We start from the raw sequence: 16,890 nt of genomic DNA, 5'->3' as shown, positions 1-16,890 counted from the left end.
ATAGGTGAGAAACACGAGGAGCTCATGTCCTCAAGGGGAGGCTGCTGAATGCTTTGCCTTCCCACAGGCCAGCTCCAGGACTAGCATCCTTCCTCCTCTACCCTAGGTCCATACCTGGGTGATAACAGATCCAAGAAACGCAACTTCTTTTTTTTGTCTATATCTTTGAGCTTTGTAATTGAAATAATTTTCTAAGACAGTAGCCAGCTCCATCTATGTTTGCAGTCCTCTATAGGCTGGTGTGTCGTTTCTTGGGAATCTTTTACTGCCAGCACCTATTGAATAAAAGCAGACCTTTCAGGGAAGTAGCTTTCCCACAAAGGTGAAACTCCTCTGCTATTTTTTATTTCAGTGGTTTTGTGCTTGTACAGCAGAGCAGACTGTGGGCCTTGGTGTTTTAGCAGGCTTTTCTGTATGTGCCTTCGTGCTACCAGAAGCCAAGTACTAAAGATACTGAATCTCAGATCATTTGATTAGCAAGTATTAATGGTTAGTCCCCGAGTTATTCTCAGAATTCAGTGTTAATTTTGCGAGTGTTTTGAAGTACCATGTTTGCGCTAGAGAGCCATACACGGGCATTTGGGATACTAGGCAGAGTAAAAACCATAATCTGACCTATAAAACTACTACAGTAGCATTAAATAAGAGAAAAGTTAGGCTTTTGTTTGGGGTGGAAATGGCTTTCCTTCAATGCCATCTGCTTGGCTCCAGCGTAAGTGGAGATGTCTCAGAGCCTACAAGTAATTACCACAACAAAAATAGTATCCACAAATTAACTACTGTTCCTAACTTCCTTCTCCCATTTGCTTCTAAGTCACCCTGACATAATGCTAAAATCAGTACGAATGCACGGGAGCGCAGTGAAGAAGGTAAAAGAGACAGCTAAGAAAGCCAGAGGATTTACATTCATTCTGTAAGATGCGATCAGCAAAGCGGCCGCTGCCGTGTGAAAGCAGCACCGGACTGCACCTGCCCACGGCTGTACGAGGAGCACACGGACGTCCCCTGGCTGTTCCTAGCCGGCGTAAATCAGAGCCCCTCCACCACTGCCACTGCTCTCAGGCACGCTGGGGAATGCCTGACCTGCAAGGATCTGCGGAGCAGAGATCAGGTTGGGTCTCGCATCTGCCACGGCCGCCATCGACAATCAGAAAGCTGGCCGAGTGCAGCGAACGGCAGAGGCAGCAAACCCGGGGCAGCGGGTGCCCAGGATCCCCGGGAAACGCGGGTGCTGGAAGCTGCTGAATTCCTCTCTTCCCGAGCGCTGGTTCTGCAGCAGCTGCTTTCAGCTACCCTGTCCCAAAGAATGGGGAGGGGGCAGGAATGTTGCGGTGTGAAATGATAAACCGAATCCATATAATGGTGTAACGGTGAGTCAGTCTGTGTTCTTTTTGCTAAAGTATTTTTCTCCTTGTAGAGGTAGTCCTCACACAAAGAGCAAGGTTTAAACAGTTGGGTTGAAAACGATCCCTTTTCAAATGAGTGAGAAGTTCATGTCTGAACCTGACGAGAATCCCATTCACCTACACAGTAGCAGGCAAGCTTTTTATCATAAGTACCATTTGACTTTCCAGATAAAATGGTTGTTTGCTTTTTTCTTTTTACCACTGTAAAGAGTAACATTTAGACAAATGTTTGATGGACAGATGGCCCAACAAGCTTGTATAACTCGCAAAGGTGCCTACCTGTCTACTGTAAAACGACGTTAGCATTAAAGCACACCGTAGTCCTCATGCACTGTACATGCTCTAACCCCGTCTCCAATCCCAGGCCAGAGGTGGTCGTGTCTGGGGGAGAGCAGAAGTACTTACCTTCCGCCCAGCCTCGTTGTTGTGCAGGTTCATAAGCGTCCTTGCATTTTGCTTAATCTCCCGGGCATCCACAAACACTTTGGCAAATCCTATTCCGTATCTGATGTCAGCAGAGCAGCCTCCCCATTTCCATCCTTCCTCTTTATGGTACTGTCCTTGCTTTTCTTTGTCACAACCACAGTCACTCAGGTTGCCCTGTGTACAGGCAGCTGTGATTGCATGTGCTACTCCAGCAGCAATGATGGCATATGTGAATGCTGCTTCTCTGCTACCTGAAATTAAAACAGTGCCGTAAATACGTGACACAACACGGTGACATTAGTTAGAAAAAGATAGGCAAGTTCCTGCGGTGCAAACATCAGAAGGCTATTATTAGAAGTGCTGTAAATCTGCAGGCATAAGCAGGTCTCTGCTCTTCTAAGTATTGATTTTTGTGGATGTTCACTCTCTAAAATGATAGCTCTCCATGAGGTAGTAGGAGATAAAGTATTATTTAGGCAACTTCATATATACATTTCCAGATGGCATTAGAAGTAGTCACCTAAACTTTTTATAGCAAAAGGGTGGGGTGGCAAATGCTCTACCTCAAAAAGAAAGAAAGAAAAATAAATTGGTGGAATTGGGGGTGAAATTGCTAGAACAACCATATTTGACTTTTTAAAAAATCAGCTCAGAAATGGGATTTTATTTAGAAATTTAATTCTACACAAAAAGGTATTTTTACAGGAAAACAACTTCTGTTAGAAATCTTGTTCTGAAAATATTTTAACTGAACTGGAACTTTTTTTTCACATTGTAGGTGTCACAAAGTTTCAGCACTGACATTTGTGCAGACTCAGTGAAATAATGTTTTGGTTTTAATTTCAAAATTTCTCACAGGATGGAAAAAAAAAATCCTGACCTGTTATAGGCACCACGACAAAAGCAAGGCAAAGTAACAGCCTCACCAGAGGGTTGTAAGGAAGAGGTTAAGCCAATATTATTTTGTGCAATATGGCTATAATGACAGGCTTCTCTTTGTTTGGGGTGGGGCTCACCTTAAACCTATGATTTATTTTATCTTCTTGAAGCTTTCTTGCATTCTGGTGTGTGGATTTCCCACCTGTGGATCCTACGGGATCTGCGAGACTTTTGGAACCGGTTCTGCTGAGAGAGGGCCTCTTCAAAATGTAAGGAGGTTTGCAGAGGTTGCCCATGTATATCAAAAAGCCCTTTAAAAATTCTTGGATCTCCCAAACTAAGAACTTACTCCTACTCTTATTTCTCCAATGACAAAATGTACCCTTGCATCAATAGGATCGGAATCAGGCTCTTAATTAGGAGAGGGCAGATGGGAAGATCAGCTTCCCTTCTCCAAACACCCGCCAGTTAAGTTCTGGCAGACCTCAACTGCTGGCAATAGTTTATTATACATGAAACAAGCACATTTCTGCTGTTTATTGGATTTCACAAAAAAATAATCACTTGGGAAAGAAATCTTACAAGCACTTCATTCTCCGCTACATCCCTTTCACATCTATGATCTAGATTTCTGTACTTGACACTAAATGGTTCTTTTAATGAAAAATATTCACTTCCTTATGGCAAGGAAGTAAAATGGAAAGCAAGATGACATAATCAAATTCTGTTAATGGGCAACTTCGTGCCCTTTTATTAGCACAGCCAATATTCCCATTGATACTGCTATGCACCGTGTTTATTGAGGAACTTGTAGTCAAGTACCAGACTTCCTCAAAGGATTTCTTGTTTTCCCGTATTTAAAAAAAGAAAAATCATTAAAAGTCGAATTGTTATGACTGTGGACTTTGCAGATGAGGCTTTCTAGAACTAGTGGCTTTTTATGAAAATCGGAACATGGGATAGAAATCCCAGGATTTAGGTGTGCTTGGAGTTGTGCTCTCGGTGCCTCTGGGCGTGGGGAGACCAGAGGAGGCCGGTGGAAGTGGGGCCCCACTCCAGAGTGAATCCACCAGGAGCAGCCAGGCACCCTTCTAGTTCCTCCTCCAGTTTATACTCAACGATATCCTCACTATTTTAAGTACAACACTATGAAAAATGCACTGATCAACAGGGGAAGGTACAATAAGAAGTCCCAGTTTCTCCACTCAGAGGGGAGCAACGCACTACACAGATTTCTGTTTCATGAAGCAGCAAATGGGACAGCATCAAAAAAATACTTTGAGCTGAAATTTGCATCTGGTTCTGTTTTTCCTTTGGTTGGATGACTTCTGATCTAGCACTAGTTGTTTTCAAGATCTAGAATAAAAAACACTGGGAGATCATTTTAATCTGACACACTCGACATTGTAAAGACAAAGCAGCTCTTTTGCTTCTTAGAGGGGAGAAAAATGCAACGCAGAGAGTATAAAACTAGCACAAGCAGAATCAGAATCCAATGTCAAGCTTGATCATAAAATACATTATACACATTAAGCTATTTTATAAGTTTGTCTTTTTGGGGGGAAAAGTTTAGCAGCTTTTTAAAACTAAAAGTTAGCAGATTACAAGGTAAACAAAGCAAGTGTCCGGAGGAATTGATCCAGGTAGGAAATACCTTGGTGCTTGTGCAGTATTGATAAAGTGGCATAGGCTTGTCACACGTGCATCAAACTGTCCCGGTTTTCCATAAATGATTCACTTTTTTAAGCTTCGTTACTCTTGTCTGGCTCATAGAAATGTCGGCATACGGGGTAGGGGTAGGCTTAGTGCATTTTGAGCCTGTTCTGTGACAGTGCTTTAGATAGCAAAACAGTGTAACAGGGGTTTTGTAACCAAATGGGATAACATGAGAACATGTGGTTTTCTGCCACTTTTAAATAATGAATACTACTGCTCTACTTCTGATTTAAGCAGACAGTTGAAATGCCTGGAGGATCTCAGAGGGAAACGCTGCTGTAACAAGGTACGCTCCCACAGCTGCTCCTTGCAGGCAACTGTTTCTTTCCTCTGAGCTTCTTCTGATGCTCTAGAGCAGGCTGACCAGGGAAGTACTGCTCCACATTCAGCCTAATCCCAAAATACGGGTAGGTTGAAAGGCGCAACCTCATCACTTCTGGATTCCCAAAGATGAACAATTTGGGAAATGACCTGATACTATCTTCCGTTATTTTCTTTCTTGTTTACTTTTCAGCCTACACTTTTTATGTGCATCTGACAGCCAACTTAGACCTATGCCTTATTTTCCCTCTGAAAATCTAGTAGTAAAAAATTCAGGATCTTAGCATTAGAAAAAGGTCAGGCTTTGATATCAACACAATACTGAGACTCTCTCGTATTTACTTTAAGCTGTAGGTGATGCTGACTGTAGGTGGGAACAGCACTTCTGGTTCAGGAAGACAAAGGAAGTTAGCAAAGCAGGAGATACGGTACAAAATATAGGGTAGTTTAGGTACAAATTAAGGAACAGAACCGGCAGCAATGCATCACACCATGTGAGACACAGAGCCCACTTTGGCTAAGGACCAGAATAAGCAAAACACTTCTTTCCTAGCAAAAATAGATAGTTAGTCAGTAGGCTGATGGTGACGTCAAGGGTTTCGCTCTTCTGCATAACCGAAAGGGTGTGGAAAACCCTAACCTGCAGTCATTGATCAGACAGTGGCTGGAAGAGTGAAAGGGTATGTTTTCAGCAGTGAGACCAGAAAAGACCTTCTGAAGAAAGTTTAAATACAATGTACTCATTGGCACGAACTACGCCAACTGTCTCTTGAACAATCGTCTGAACCATTCGCTAGAAGCGTTGGGTGGAGACCCAGGAATTAACTCTTCTTGCAGTCAGTTCCCACTCGATCCATCCTTAAATTGCAGTTGGATTAAAATCTATGATTTTTTTAAAAAGATTTGGAAAAAAGGTAAAAATGTGATTTTAAAATGCATACAATGAACAGATCAGTTGATCTTTGTTGAGGATTGGTGCAAATCGTGATCCGAAATGCTAGGTCAACTTAAGAGGTTTTTGTGGAGGCTTTTCCAGCCAGTGACATGCAAGGGTGCACATAAAACCACTCGTGATGAGTAAACTGGCAAAAGAAAGAACGACGGCTACCTGAGACCTACAGGAGTTGTGGAGAAAGGTGGAGAGTTGGCTATATGTGTAGAATTCTAAGCCATCCTTTCAGCTCCTGAGTGGCACATTCTTCTCGTTGTCTAGAATAAGCAGAGGCTAAACACACACCAGAGCTGAACCCCAAGCATTAGAAACTTCAGAAAAGGATCTAGCAGTCTTTCAGAGGTTGCTCCGGCCGTTTACAAGGCCGGTGATCTAATAGGGATCTCTAACCATGGCAGCGTTTCCAGGTATAACCGCCGCATTACCATAAGCGATGCTGAAGCTCAGTGCGGATGTGCTGGGGCCGGTGGGGAGGGGGGGCACCCCTGGCGCCTGACCCCAGCAGTGCCGCCCGTCGGCACGCGGCCTGGAAGTGGGGTGCGAGCGTCGATGCTTGCCTGGCTCCGCTCCCCTCATCCGGCCCTGGGGCTGTCCTCAGCCTAAACAAGTGCTTCAGGTGCTGTATGAACACGGAGGCTTTTCTTCATGTGTCAGACATAAATATCTCCCTGCCCTTTCTGGGTTTTTTCTGGACTTGAATAAGGTATGCGGTGTGTTGCAGCTCCATGTGCTTTGATGGCAGAGAGCTTGGCATCCATGGCTCCCAATATTTCTGCAGCTCCACTCTTTTGATGCAAATCGTCCTCCAGAGCACTGGAGTCCTGTCTTTAGGCCCTTCACTGGGTAGCACGCGATCATCCCAAACTGTCTTTAGCTTTGTCTCTGAGCTCTGCACAGTCAACCACCACCACAGGGTGTCAGATGCCATAAGGAGAAGCACTAAAATTATCACAAGTAAGTGAAAACATAAATATTACCAGCACAGGTGGCTCTCCTAACACTGAGCATACTTATATACAACTCATGCATACCTTGGAGCATTAATCCTGCAAACGCTCGCATGCGTATCTTTGCTCTTTGTATAAATGTTTGTGGGACTGGGCTTTGGCTGATCGGCAAGCGGTCTGCCTGTGTATCAGCCGCAAAGAGCGGTCTGCATTCCGGTTTTAATTTAGCTAACCTAATTTTTTTAAGTTTAATCTTAAAATTTGAACAGTTTGTAAAAAGCTTCATTCACACTGATTAGAAATGAGAACTTAGTTTTTACAAGCAGCACAATAACTTGGTGTTGCATGGGAAACAGGACCTAAGCCTGCAAGATACAGAGCGGATTTACTTGCAGGAAGTGGGTACGTGCTCAGCAGTTCACCTCTCAGGATCTAAGTACGTTTCTAAATAACTTGGCCTGCCCTATCAGTCCCCCTCATAAATTGACTAAGCTGTGAAATAAAAAAGACAAATTTCTATTTATCTCACTGGAAAACATGGGTTGTATTTTCTGCTATTTAAAGCCAAAGGGTCAGAGAGGGAGTTATCTGCAGTGGCATGAGCTGAAATATGATTGTGAAAATATAAAGATGGAAAATACAACATACCTTGCCAATTATGTGCCATAGCTAATGTTACTTCACATCTCTCTATAGAGGTCATAACTCATAGCTAGGAAAAACGAAGAACAGAACTCATCCTCTGCCTACTTCGGGGTGTGCCTCCTCCTTTCTTGGTAGACTATGTATGGTCCTGCAGGCTTTTTATTTTTATCTTTCTTTAACATAGCATGTGTGATTAATAAAAATGGTAGCTTAAAAAGTCATTGAAGTATCCCCTTCCCATTTTTCTTCCCCGTTCTTTGATGGTTCAAAGTTTTGAGGGGTTTGGTGCCTTAAAATACTGTACTGACTTGAAATGAAAATGACAGTTCCCTATAACTCGGCATCATGTTCTTTGCAAAGATTGGTACCAATAAATAAAATCAGTTGCTCTAAGAGGCATTTGAGACTTTGGGGGATCTAGTCACTGCCCCCTTGCACAAGCTAAAGTTTGTTTCATCAACACATGAAATCCTTGGAGAGGAAACACTCCAGGTATAGTGGCTGTTCTTGAAAATACCCTCTTTAAACTTCTAAAGTTACTACTCAAGCCATGCACGTTACGAAAATCACGGCCAGTATTTGGGAGTTCAAACAACAGTTTCCCCTTTTCAGACGGCTCTGACCCCTCCACACCACTGCCTTACTTTAGGAAACCCCACGTACTGACCCTGCGATGGGAGATAGCTCCTCCACCTTTCCAATGAAATGTAATCTTTTTGTTTCTCTGAGACATGTACTCACAAGACACATCTGAAGGCAGGTATGAAAACCTCCTGATGGGAATTCCAACTGCAGTGACCTTGGGGCAATGTTTTATCTTACTGTGACAGTCCCTGCTCAGAAAGATTGACTTTTTGGCATAAAGCAGCAGGCTAGGGTTTGGATGTTCAGGCCGTATTTCAGCCTGGGTGCTGTTTTGCCTGCAAATAACTGTTCTCATGCAAGCTACTGACATTAAAAACTGGTAGTAAGGGCTGGAAACGTAGCACAGAAATGCAAATTGTGACCCTGTTTGAGTAGACAGCAGGACTCCTGTTAATTACAACAATATTTATTTTCTGTATCTCAGGGGTTTCGTGACACCACTGCTTCAGAAAACAGAGTATTTATCAATCTTTCTAATAAATATTGACCACTCTGAATAGTGCAGCAGCACTTAGAACCTAGTTTCCCACAGACTTGTGCAGGTAATCTTCCATGCGATATAAAAACAGCAAGTGTTTTCATGATGATCTACCAGTGGTTGTTTACGTGGTCTGTTATTTTGTAATTCAAAGAATCAGACTTTAAAACCTGACACAAGAGACTACACCAGTATTTAAAATCAAAAAGCTCTGGAAAATGACTGAAGATTAAATCCTTTCTCGAACACACCTGTACCGGGATGTTTTCAAAAGTGTTTGTCTTTAACACAGTGACAAAACTAAGTTTTACTCTAGTATTTTTCTTTTAACTCTACCAGACCAGACAGGAGAATGAGCTAGATCTTGTTCTCTTTTGCATGCTGGCAAAAGAGAGTTCCTGATAGCTACTGAACCAGCTAGTTAAGGATAGTTGTTATTTGTTTCAATAGGCAAGAGTGGGAATGTCCCCTCTTCTTTTATGTTGTTGAAGCTGTAGAAGAAAAGTTTATTTTGATATATGGAAAATAAGTCACTGCTAAATTCAGTCCAGTGAGCAGTGGAGAGCTAACAGTGTACTGTATAAAGGAAAGCTAACAGCCTCTTCGGTTTTCATGTCTACATTTGGGTACATCTGTCATGATCCCCGCGTCAAAGGCATTGTGCACAACGTATAGGTGCTGACTTGTCCTGCCACGCTCAAAAGTTTTAAGACCAGTTTGTCCACGTGGATTCTTGTTTTGATTTCAGCTTTCCTTATTCACATGAGTGATGTCAGGTGAATGAAGGTATCAACGTGATTATACCGAAACATTTTCCAGTGTAAGAAAAAGAAGGAATTGGTGGATTTTAGTAAGACCAAGACGAAAACTTGGTTGAAACCAGTTTTGCTGTAATGCTCTCCAGGGACCACCACGTGTCTTCATAGCCCTCAGCCGATTCCCTCCATCCTCTCCCATGCAGGGTCCGTGACAGCTTCCGCAAGGCTGCAGTGCGTTTCTTTTCATAGAACTGCACTGAAACAAGTTTCCACTTTGCTGCGTCACTTTGTAGAGACGCAGTCAAACAGTTTGTATTATTTTTACTTGGGAAGTCTCATTTAATAGCGGCAGTGCAGCTCATGACAAAAGGACAGAGTTTTGTATTTTTGCCCTACGATGCCGGTAGGGTGCTGTCCTCCAGATGCCATGAAATGTATGCGTATCCTAAGGCCATTATTTGAGATAGTTACTCCTTGGCTTGTGATTCTCACAAACAGCAGTTACTGTTGACTACCTGTTCACAAGGCTGCCCGCTGCCAAATGGGCTATTCAGGCACCTGATGAAAGGCCTTTGCCATAGCACCTGCTCTCGCTGCGATCCACCAGAGCCCAAATCTGATTTCAGATTCTATCAAAGGCATCCCTCAGGTGTTTCGGCTTGAGCTACCTTTCACCTGAAGAGAGGTGGGCAGGAGTTTTTTGGCCTATCCTGCTTTAAAACCTTGGTTTTGATTGTGGCTGTCTTCGGGAACAGAACTGCTGACCACTGTAACAAATATGTTTGTTTTTAAAAGTGTCCATAATTGCAGCATTGCGTCATCTCCATGGTTATTTTAAAAATTCTCTTTGTGACCTTACATTATTAATAAGGTGTCTACAGAATTGTCTAGAAAAAAATCCTTGTGTTGATCTTGATTGCGACTTTTATAATTTCCTGTCGTAATTGGACCAAGTCCTCAGCTGGAGTAAACTGATGTCACTTTTACTCTGTTATTTCTCTTCATGTTATTGGCACTGTTGTCACCGGCTGTCACGATAAGATATCCACAGTATGTCAGTAGGGAAGAATCTCTCTTTTGAAGGACAAACTAGATAAAATGACACAAGAAACGGAGAGTATCTGCTGTGTGCTGGTTGGAAGCATGCTATAAGGAGCTGGAAACTCAAGTCTGTGATCACAAATAGGCCATGTGAAGCACAGGTGAATTTAATTGGTTGCTAACTATAACTCTACAACTAAGTTAGCACTGGAAGACAGATTATATGGGAATTTGTTAAAATGCAGATACACACATGCTACAGATTAGAACAGGAAAATTTTCTTTGATGCTTTCCTTCTACAGACTTCAGAGTGTGTCACCAAGGCTAGTGTCCTGGTTGCCATTTTAAAAATAGGAAAAGAGGAACACAGAGGAGGAGAGTGCTAGGGTCCCTCAGCCACACAACGGCAGAGCCACGAGGAGAACTTAGGCCTCCTGAATCACCCTGCAGTGTCAACAAGAGAACTTAAATAATTTGGGTATATTTGCACAACATTCATAAAACAGATCACCCAGTAAAGGTGAAAGTAATGAAAGCTGGTTTTGAAGAGATTTAGCTTGGTGTGCCATCAAAATCGTGGGTTGGGAAATAGTTCCGTGGTATCCAAGGGAACTTATTTGTATGGACTAACACACGCGAATCCTATTAGCATAAGAGTTACTTAAGCACATCCTCCCAAATTGATATTAGACTTTGCTCGCTGCACACGTTCAGCAGTGCAGTGGCAAGGCGAGCCACGTTACTGTCATTCTGAAGTCATATCCTAATCATAGAGCAAGTACATCAGTGCCACTCCAGAGGCAGAGCGGAGCCCTCTAATAGGGGAAGCAGAATGAGGTCATGTGTGGCCCACTGACTTTATTGCCAGTGGCGAGGCGAAGGTGCCCCGCGCACTTCCGAGGTAATAACTTTGAGGATGCAGTTGGCCAAGAGGTATAATCAGTCTCTGAATGCTATAAAAGGTACTGATGTATTAGCTGCTGGTTGAATAGTATTTTGTAATACACGCCGTGTCAAAGGACTGAGAATCTGGAGCTGTCGCTGCTAATTAAAAAAAGCTACAAGGGTACAACATCTTTGCCCTAATGTTAACCTGGATTGTTCTTGTGCACCGCAACCTTAAAATACACCCTATAGGGTATATGGCTCTTCATGTCACACGTCTCTCTCTCTTTCCTGTTTAGGGCAGTGCACACAGGCCTGATCTCCTCCTGTTTGTGGGCACCAAATTTGACTTACGGCTTTATGGCACATAGGTTTTACCCTTTTTAACCAGAGCAAAATATTAGCCTGCATTTCTCTGAATAGTAACCTAGAGCACACCCCAACGCAGAGATCTTAGGGAAAGAGAGAGAAACGTAGGAAACAGATGCGCCTTCTTTATAGCCGGAGAAAGATGAGCTGTGTCAGATACTGTAGGCTCCTACACACGCCGATAGGCGAGAAGCAGAAGAACAAGGAGACAACCTGAGCAGGGGTGGTTACACTGTAATATTTCATGGTGTTTGAGGGCCTGAGTATTTTTATCCTTGAGACACCATGCATGTCTTGCATGCAACTAAAGTTCACCATTGCAGATTTCAAACTGTGTGCTTTTTATCAAAGTTTATTTTCAAATATAAAGTATAACCTGTTTAAAGTTTTTGGTTATTCTTCAAATGAGTTTTATAATTTGGATGCCATTCAACACTTGACTGTGTTCCGAAACCAACGATGAATTTGCCCTATCCATCTTAGCCTCGTAATGGATAGATAGAATGTATTAAGAGTTATCACCTCAAAGACAGATCAAAGTCTACTTCCTTTAATATTGACTTTCTTTAAAAGGACCTAAATATAACCCGCTAGCTAAATAATTCAATTTTGGGAGGGGGGGAGGAACTGAGTGCATGTTTATACAACAGACCACAATAACTCCACAGTTTTATGATTTGTTGGAGAAGAAGAAATCCTTCTCACATTTTCTGTTTAAGGAAATGTTACTCTTAGACTAAATGAGCCCAAACCTGTCAGCCATCCAAATGGACTCTTCACTGACATAAGTGGCAAACACTTGCATGGATCACTGACAGGAACAGCTCAGCTCAAGGAATAGAAACAATGAGCTAATCTGAATAAATGGTCCATTTTCAGATGTTTCACAATGTCGTGCAGGGTGGTTTTTACATTCCCTACTTGAGTCACTCTGTTTGATTATCAAAGGTGTTGAAAGATCGGTAACTCACACAGGGCTTTCAAATTTAGTCGTCTCGTTCTCTTTCTGTTCTTTCCTTAAGTATCTCTAAGTTTTGGAAAACACACATATCAGCATGCACACATGTGATAAAATACATGTTCAGTTAATGCCAGGCGTCCTGGGGAGTTCCAGAGCAGAGTGGCAGTGCTGTATCTCTGCATTTCATGAGAATGCAAGGAATGAGGTACTAGGGCCGTATCCTGCCATTTGTCCGTATATGACTAAATGGTGCCTGGAGCCAGTCCAGTCCAGAGGGTTTCCCGATAAGCTAGAAGCCAGCACAGCTACTGTACGACTGCTCGGGGCTCTTCTAGCTCATGTCCTCAGTCACTTCTTCTGTTCTCATGAAACATCCACGGTTTATATCATGCTAAGCATTGTTTGACTGATTTTCTGGGTATTTGCACCTACATTTTAGATGGGGAGGAGGCAGAAAGACCTCAAGGCTGGAAAGCACGGATCCCAACTTCAACTTCTGGATGTGGAATGCCATACTGCGAGCGATTAGCTTTCAATGATGGCTCTAAAAATGGCTGTACCTGTATTTGGAAAAGACTTTTCCTCGTTCTTTGTATTTTAAGTGCTGTGGAATCAACAAACACTGAGTAAGCTCCGCTACTATGTGTTTTGCAGTACAGGGGTATGAGAGTTTTAACCTCAGCTCTGTTTCCTCAGGTATTTGTGTTTGTCGTTATTACTGCTGTTTCAGTTGAGAATTTCGAAGTATTTTGTACTGTTGCAATAACTGAAAAATGGGAAACTGGAAATGGGATGAAATAGCAGCCTGTTGATTGGAGCAGTTTTTGTAAATGCCCTGACATCTCAAACCAGAACACACCCGTTCTTGCTGGTGGGAGAGAGGGCACTAGATACAGTTGCTATAGAATAACTATTTTATGTGGTGGAAATCTCTTATAATGAGACCGATTGCTGGACCTTAGTCCCAACAGGTAGAAACATCAGGCCAGTATCACTGGTGAGGTGCCTGCACTCCAGAAGCGCAAGTCTAACCCCGCTCAGCGTTTGGTCTCTGGCAACAACCTTTACCAGAATCAAACACCTCTTTCTCGTCCTTAACTACATGAATAAGGCTGCTGTCCTGTGCACACAAATGGAAAATCTTTCAGAAAGGATTTGTGAGAGCAGGACAGTGAAATACCGTAGTGGAAGCTAACGCGCGTGGAAGTGCTTTCCTGAACCGCAGCAAGGGCCACGGCCGGTACCCTGCGAGGAGGAGGCACAGGTGTCCGTCACGTTGGTAACGCCAGCCACAGCGTCCCCGTGGACACACGCACGGCGAGGGTCCTGCCCTGGCTGCCCCGCTAGCCCACGCAGCGGTGCCCTTCCCAGCGCCGCCAGCTGCGCCCCGTGACACTCCCCGTGTGCCCCCCGCCTGGTGCCACGCGGGGGGGAGCCGGTCGGTGGCGAGCAGAGAGGCAACGTACCCACTTTGAGCTCCTTCCCGAAGACGGTCCTTTCTCCCAGGGCAGAGCAGTTCCAGCGCCCGTTGCGAAACTGGAACTGGCACTCGTTGATGCCCATCTGGGACCCTTCCCCGATGACGATAATAGCGTCGGGCCTGCTCTGGCAGATCGCCCGCTGCCGGGGGGCGAGACCCGGGATCTTGTTACAGATGATGCTGGCTCCCAGGGCCACCACAGAGGAAAAACCCCTGCAACGACAAGACACCGGGGGCGGCTGAGGGGAGGCTCATCCCGGGGCGGACGCGGCACCGCGCCACCTTCCCGCGCTGCAGGACCCATCGTTGGCAGGTGCCCCGGAAAGCGCCCGCCTTTTCCCCCCGTCGCTTCCCTCTCCCTCTCTCCGCGGCCGGAGCACAGACCGGCAGCGCGGGGGCTCCTGCCAACCCGGGACCGACTTCCTCCTTCGTAAATTCACGCGCGTGCAGCAGCGTGGCGTGCCCGGGCCACGCACCGGCAGCGGACCGGGCGGGTTTTCCCTCTCCGGTGGAGCGGTCAGAGGGCGGGACGGGGACAGCCCGCGCCCGCTGCCCCCGGGCTGCGCCGCCTCGCCCCGCAGCCGGGCGCACCTGGACGGGCAGCGCCGCGGCCGCTCGGCCGGGCCGGGGATGCTGCGGGAGCGGAGAGCCGCCGCCCTCCCTGCTCCCCCCTCGGAGCGGGGGCGGCGGCGTCTCCTCCGGCTGCAGCCGCCGCGGGATCTGCCTGCGGGGCGGCGGAGGCCCGCCCCGAGCCGCAGGCGGCGGCAGGTGGCTGCGGGAGTCGGCCGGGGGCGAGGGGCGGCCGCGGCAGCCCGCGCCGGGGACCGCGGGCCGGGGCGGAGAAGGGCCGGCTGCACCCCCCACCCCCCCCCCCCCGGCTTGCCCCGGGTCCCCCCGGCGGCAGGGGCGGCCGCCCGGCCCCTCGCGGCTCCGCACATCGCCGGGGCCGCCACCTCGCCCCGCCGGAGGCTGCGCCCCCGAGGGGGGCTCAAAGGTGTGGGGGCTCTACCTGTCGTTTAAGAAACGGTCGTGATCGCCACCGTCATCATTTGTTTTTGAGACTTCCCGAGTTAAATAGTAACAGGTCTGGGCAGGTTGGGCTGGGAGCGAGAGAGAGCGCGATTGTTATAAAAGAAAGGGGAAAAAAAAGTTACTTACCCGATCTTGATATACACGATCCCCAGGCTCAGGAAGATGTGGAAGATCCAGCGCCTTGTTTTCCTGTTCATATTCCTTGCTTGCCGTGTCTCAGCCCAACATGCGAAACGATGCCTGCCGCGCTCCCGGCCCGGGGCCGCTTCTGCCGGTGCAGCGCGGTCAGGGCAGCGCGGCCGAGAGGGGCAGCCCCCGCCGCGCCCCGCGCCGCCCGCCGCTGCGCGCTGGCGAGCCCCCGCGGGCGCTCAGCATGGCCCCCCGGGGCGCTCCGCTGGGCCGGCCGCCTGCGCTGCCCCGCTCGCTCTCCGCTCCCTCCGTCCCGGATTTGTATGCCTGTCACACGTAGCGCTTATTGCTGGCGATGTATGGGCTGCGGGATCCTCCCGAGCGCCAGCGGCTCCGGGCGCTCCCCCCAGGTTCAATGTTAACTATCTCCCTCTCCCCCCCCCCCGTTTTTTTTTTTTTTTTTCCTCCCTTTCTCTCTTCTTCAGCTACTTGGGCGTGTTCTCCAAAGGAGGGAGTTGTCCAGCCGGGGGGGAAGAAAGGCGGGGGAGGTGGGGAGAAGGGTAACAAGAAATGGCAGACAGATCACCTGCCTGCAAGGAGGCTCACAGCGATCCTCCTCGGGCGGAGAGCGCGGCTCCTCCTGCGGGCACGGCCCGGGGGACAGCGGCAGGGGCTCCGGGGGGTGTCACCGGGGGGCGCCCCCGGGGCTGGCCCCGGCCCGCCGGGCGGCATGGGGCCGCCGCGCTCGGCCCGCACCCCGCGCTGCTCCGCGCCGGCCGGCACCGGGGAGGGGGCCGAAGTTTTTACTCCGCGAGAGCCGCCCGTCCGCCGGGGCGGCCGAGCACCTGGGGCTGGCTTTATGCGTTTGCCCCGGCCCCGACGCTCCTCCCCTCGCTCTGCCTCCCCGCGTGTAGCGTGCTGCTACTCTCCCTCCCGGCTTCCAAGCCGAGATGAGCCGGCGCGGCGGGGTGAGCCGCGGGCGGCCCGCAGCATCCCCGGCGGCGCGCCCGGGAGCGCCGCTTTGTCGCGCACCGGGGCTCCGGAGGCACCGGCAGGTGCGGAGGGGCGGCCGCCCCCCGGCCGCCGGCGGGCAAAGGAAAAGCCCTGCGTCGCCCGCACGCCCCGCCTGTGTACCTGCAGTGCCCTCTCCACTTATGTTTTGATTGATCCTTCTAATGGCAAAGGCGGGGACGCTTAGCCGCTCGCAGCCGGGTGTCCCGCCGGGCCCCGCGTGGCAGTGGGCTCACATCGGGTGTCTGTGGGACTTGGCCGCGCCGGCTCCGACCCCACGGGGGAAGCAGGCGGCTGCGGCCGCCGGGGCGCTCCGCAGAGCCGCCTTCCTGCCGCGGGGGGGCCGGCCCGGCCGAGAGGAGTATCCCGGCTCCTCGTTGCGGGAATTTACACGGGTATGGCGACTATTTTATAGTCACTTAAAATATTTCAAACAGGGAGGTTACCTAAATGATAACAGGGGTGTGGTGCGGGAATTGTTCTGCTGATAGTGTTTTTCTGAAAACAAAAAGAACAGTGAAAGGCCCTCAGGATCCCTCCTAGGAAGCCGGTTCGAAGCCTCTCTCGCGGGGCAGCGAGCGGAGCGGAGCGGAGAGGCGGCCCGACCCCGCCGGTGCGCCCGCACGGCCCCGCCGCTCCCCGCAACCGCCCCAGAAGGGGGGGTCCGAGCGGGGGCGGCAGTCGGCCCCGGCGGGGGGTGGGCGGCAGCGCTGCCAAGTCCGTCCCTGCTGAGTGCGCGGGGCAGGGAGGGGGCTCCCCCCTCCCTCCTCTCCCGCTCCATCGCTCAGCGTTTCCCGGTGCAGCAGAT

The 16,890-nt window shown here is 48.2% G+C and overlaps 1 protein-coding gene across 1 annotated transcript in view; it reads right to left on the bottom strand.

Annotated features, from left to right (window-relative positions):
* Positions 1-15,139, bottom strand: part of WNT7A (Wnt family member 7A) — a 35,465-nt gene extending 20,326 nt beyond the window's left edge. Inside the window, exons 1-3 of the mRNA XM_075513722.1 lie at positions 15,069-15,139; positions 13,897-14,123; positions 1,812-2,083 (exon numbers count right to left, since the gene is read on the bottom strand). Of these exons, the coding sequence (XP_075369837.1) occupies positions 1,812-2,083; positions 13,897-14,123; positions 15,069-15,139 (570 nt within the window). The remainder of the gene's footprint in view (positions 1-1,811; positions 2,084-13,896; positions 14,124-15,068) is intronic.
* Between the last annotated feature and the right edge of the window lie 1,751 nt (positions 15,140-16,890).

This window comes from Mycteria americana, chromosome 11 (genome assembly GCF_035582795.1).
Source record: "Mycteria americana isolate JAX WOST 10 ecotype Jacksonville Zoo and Gardens chromosome 11, USCA_MyAme_1.0, whole genome shotgun sequence".
NCBI classification, from domain to species: domain Eukaryota; kingdom Metazoa; phylum Chordata; class Aves; order Ciconiiformes; family Ciconiidae; genus Mycteria; species Mycteria americana.
Note: the sequence above shows the minus strand (reverse complement) of the source record. Positions and strands in the feature narration are given on the sequence as shown.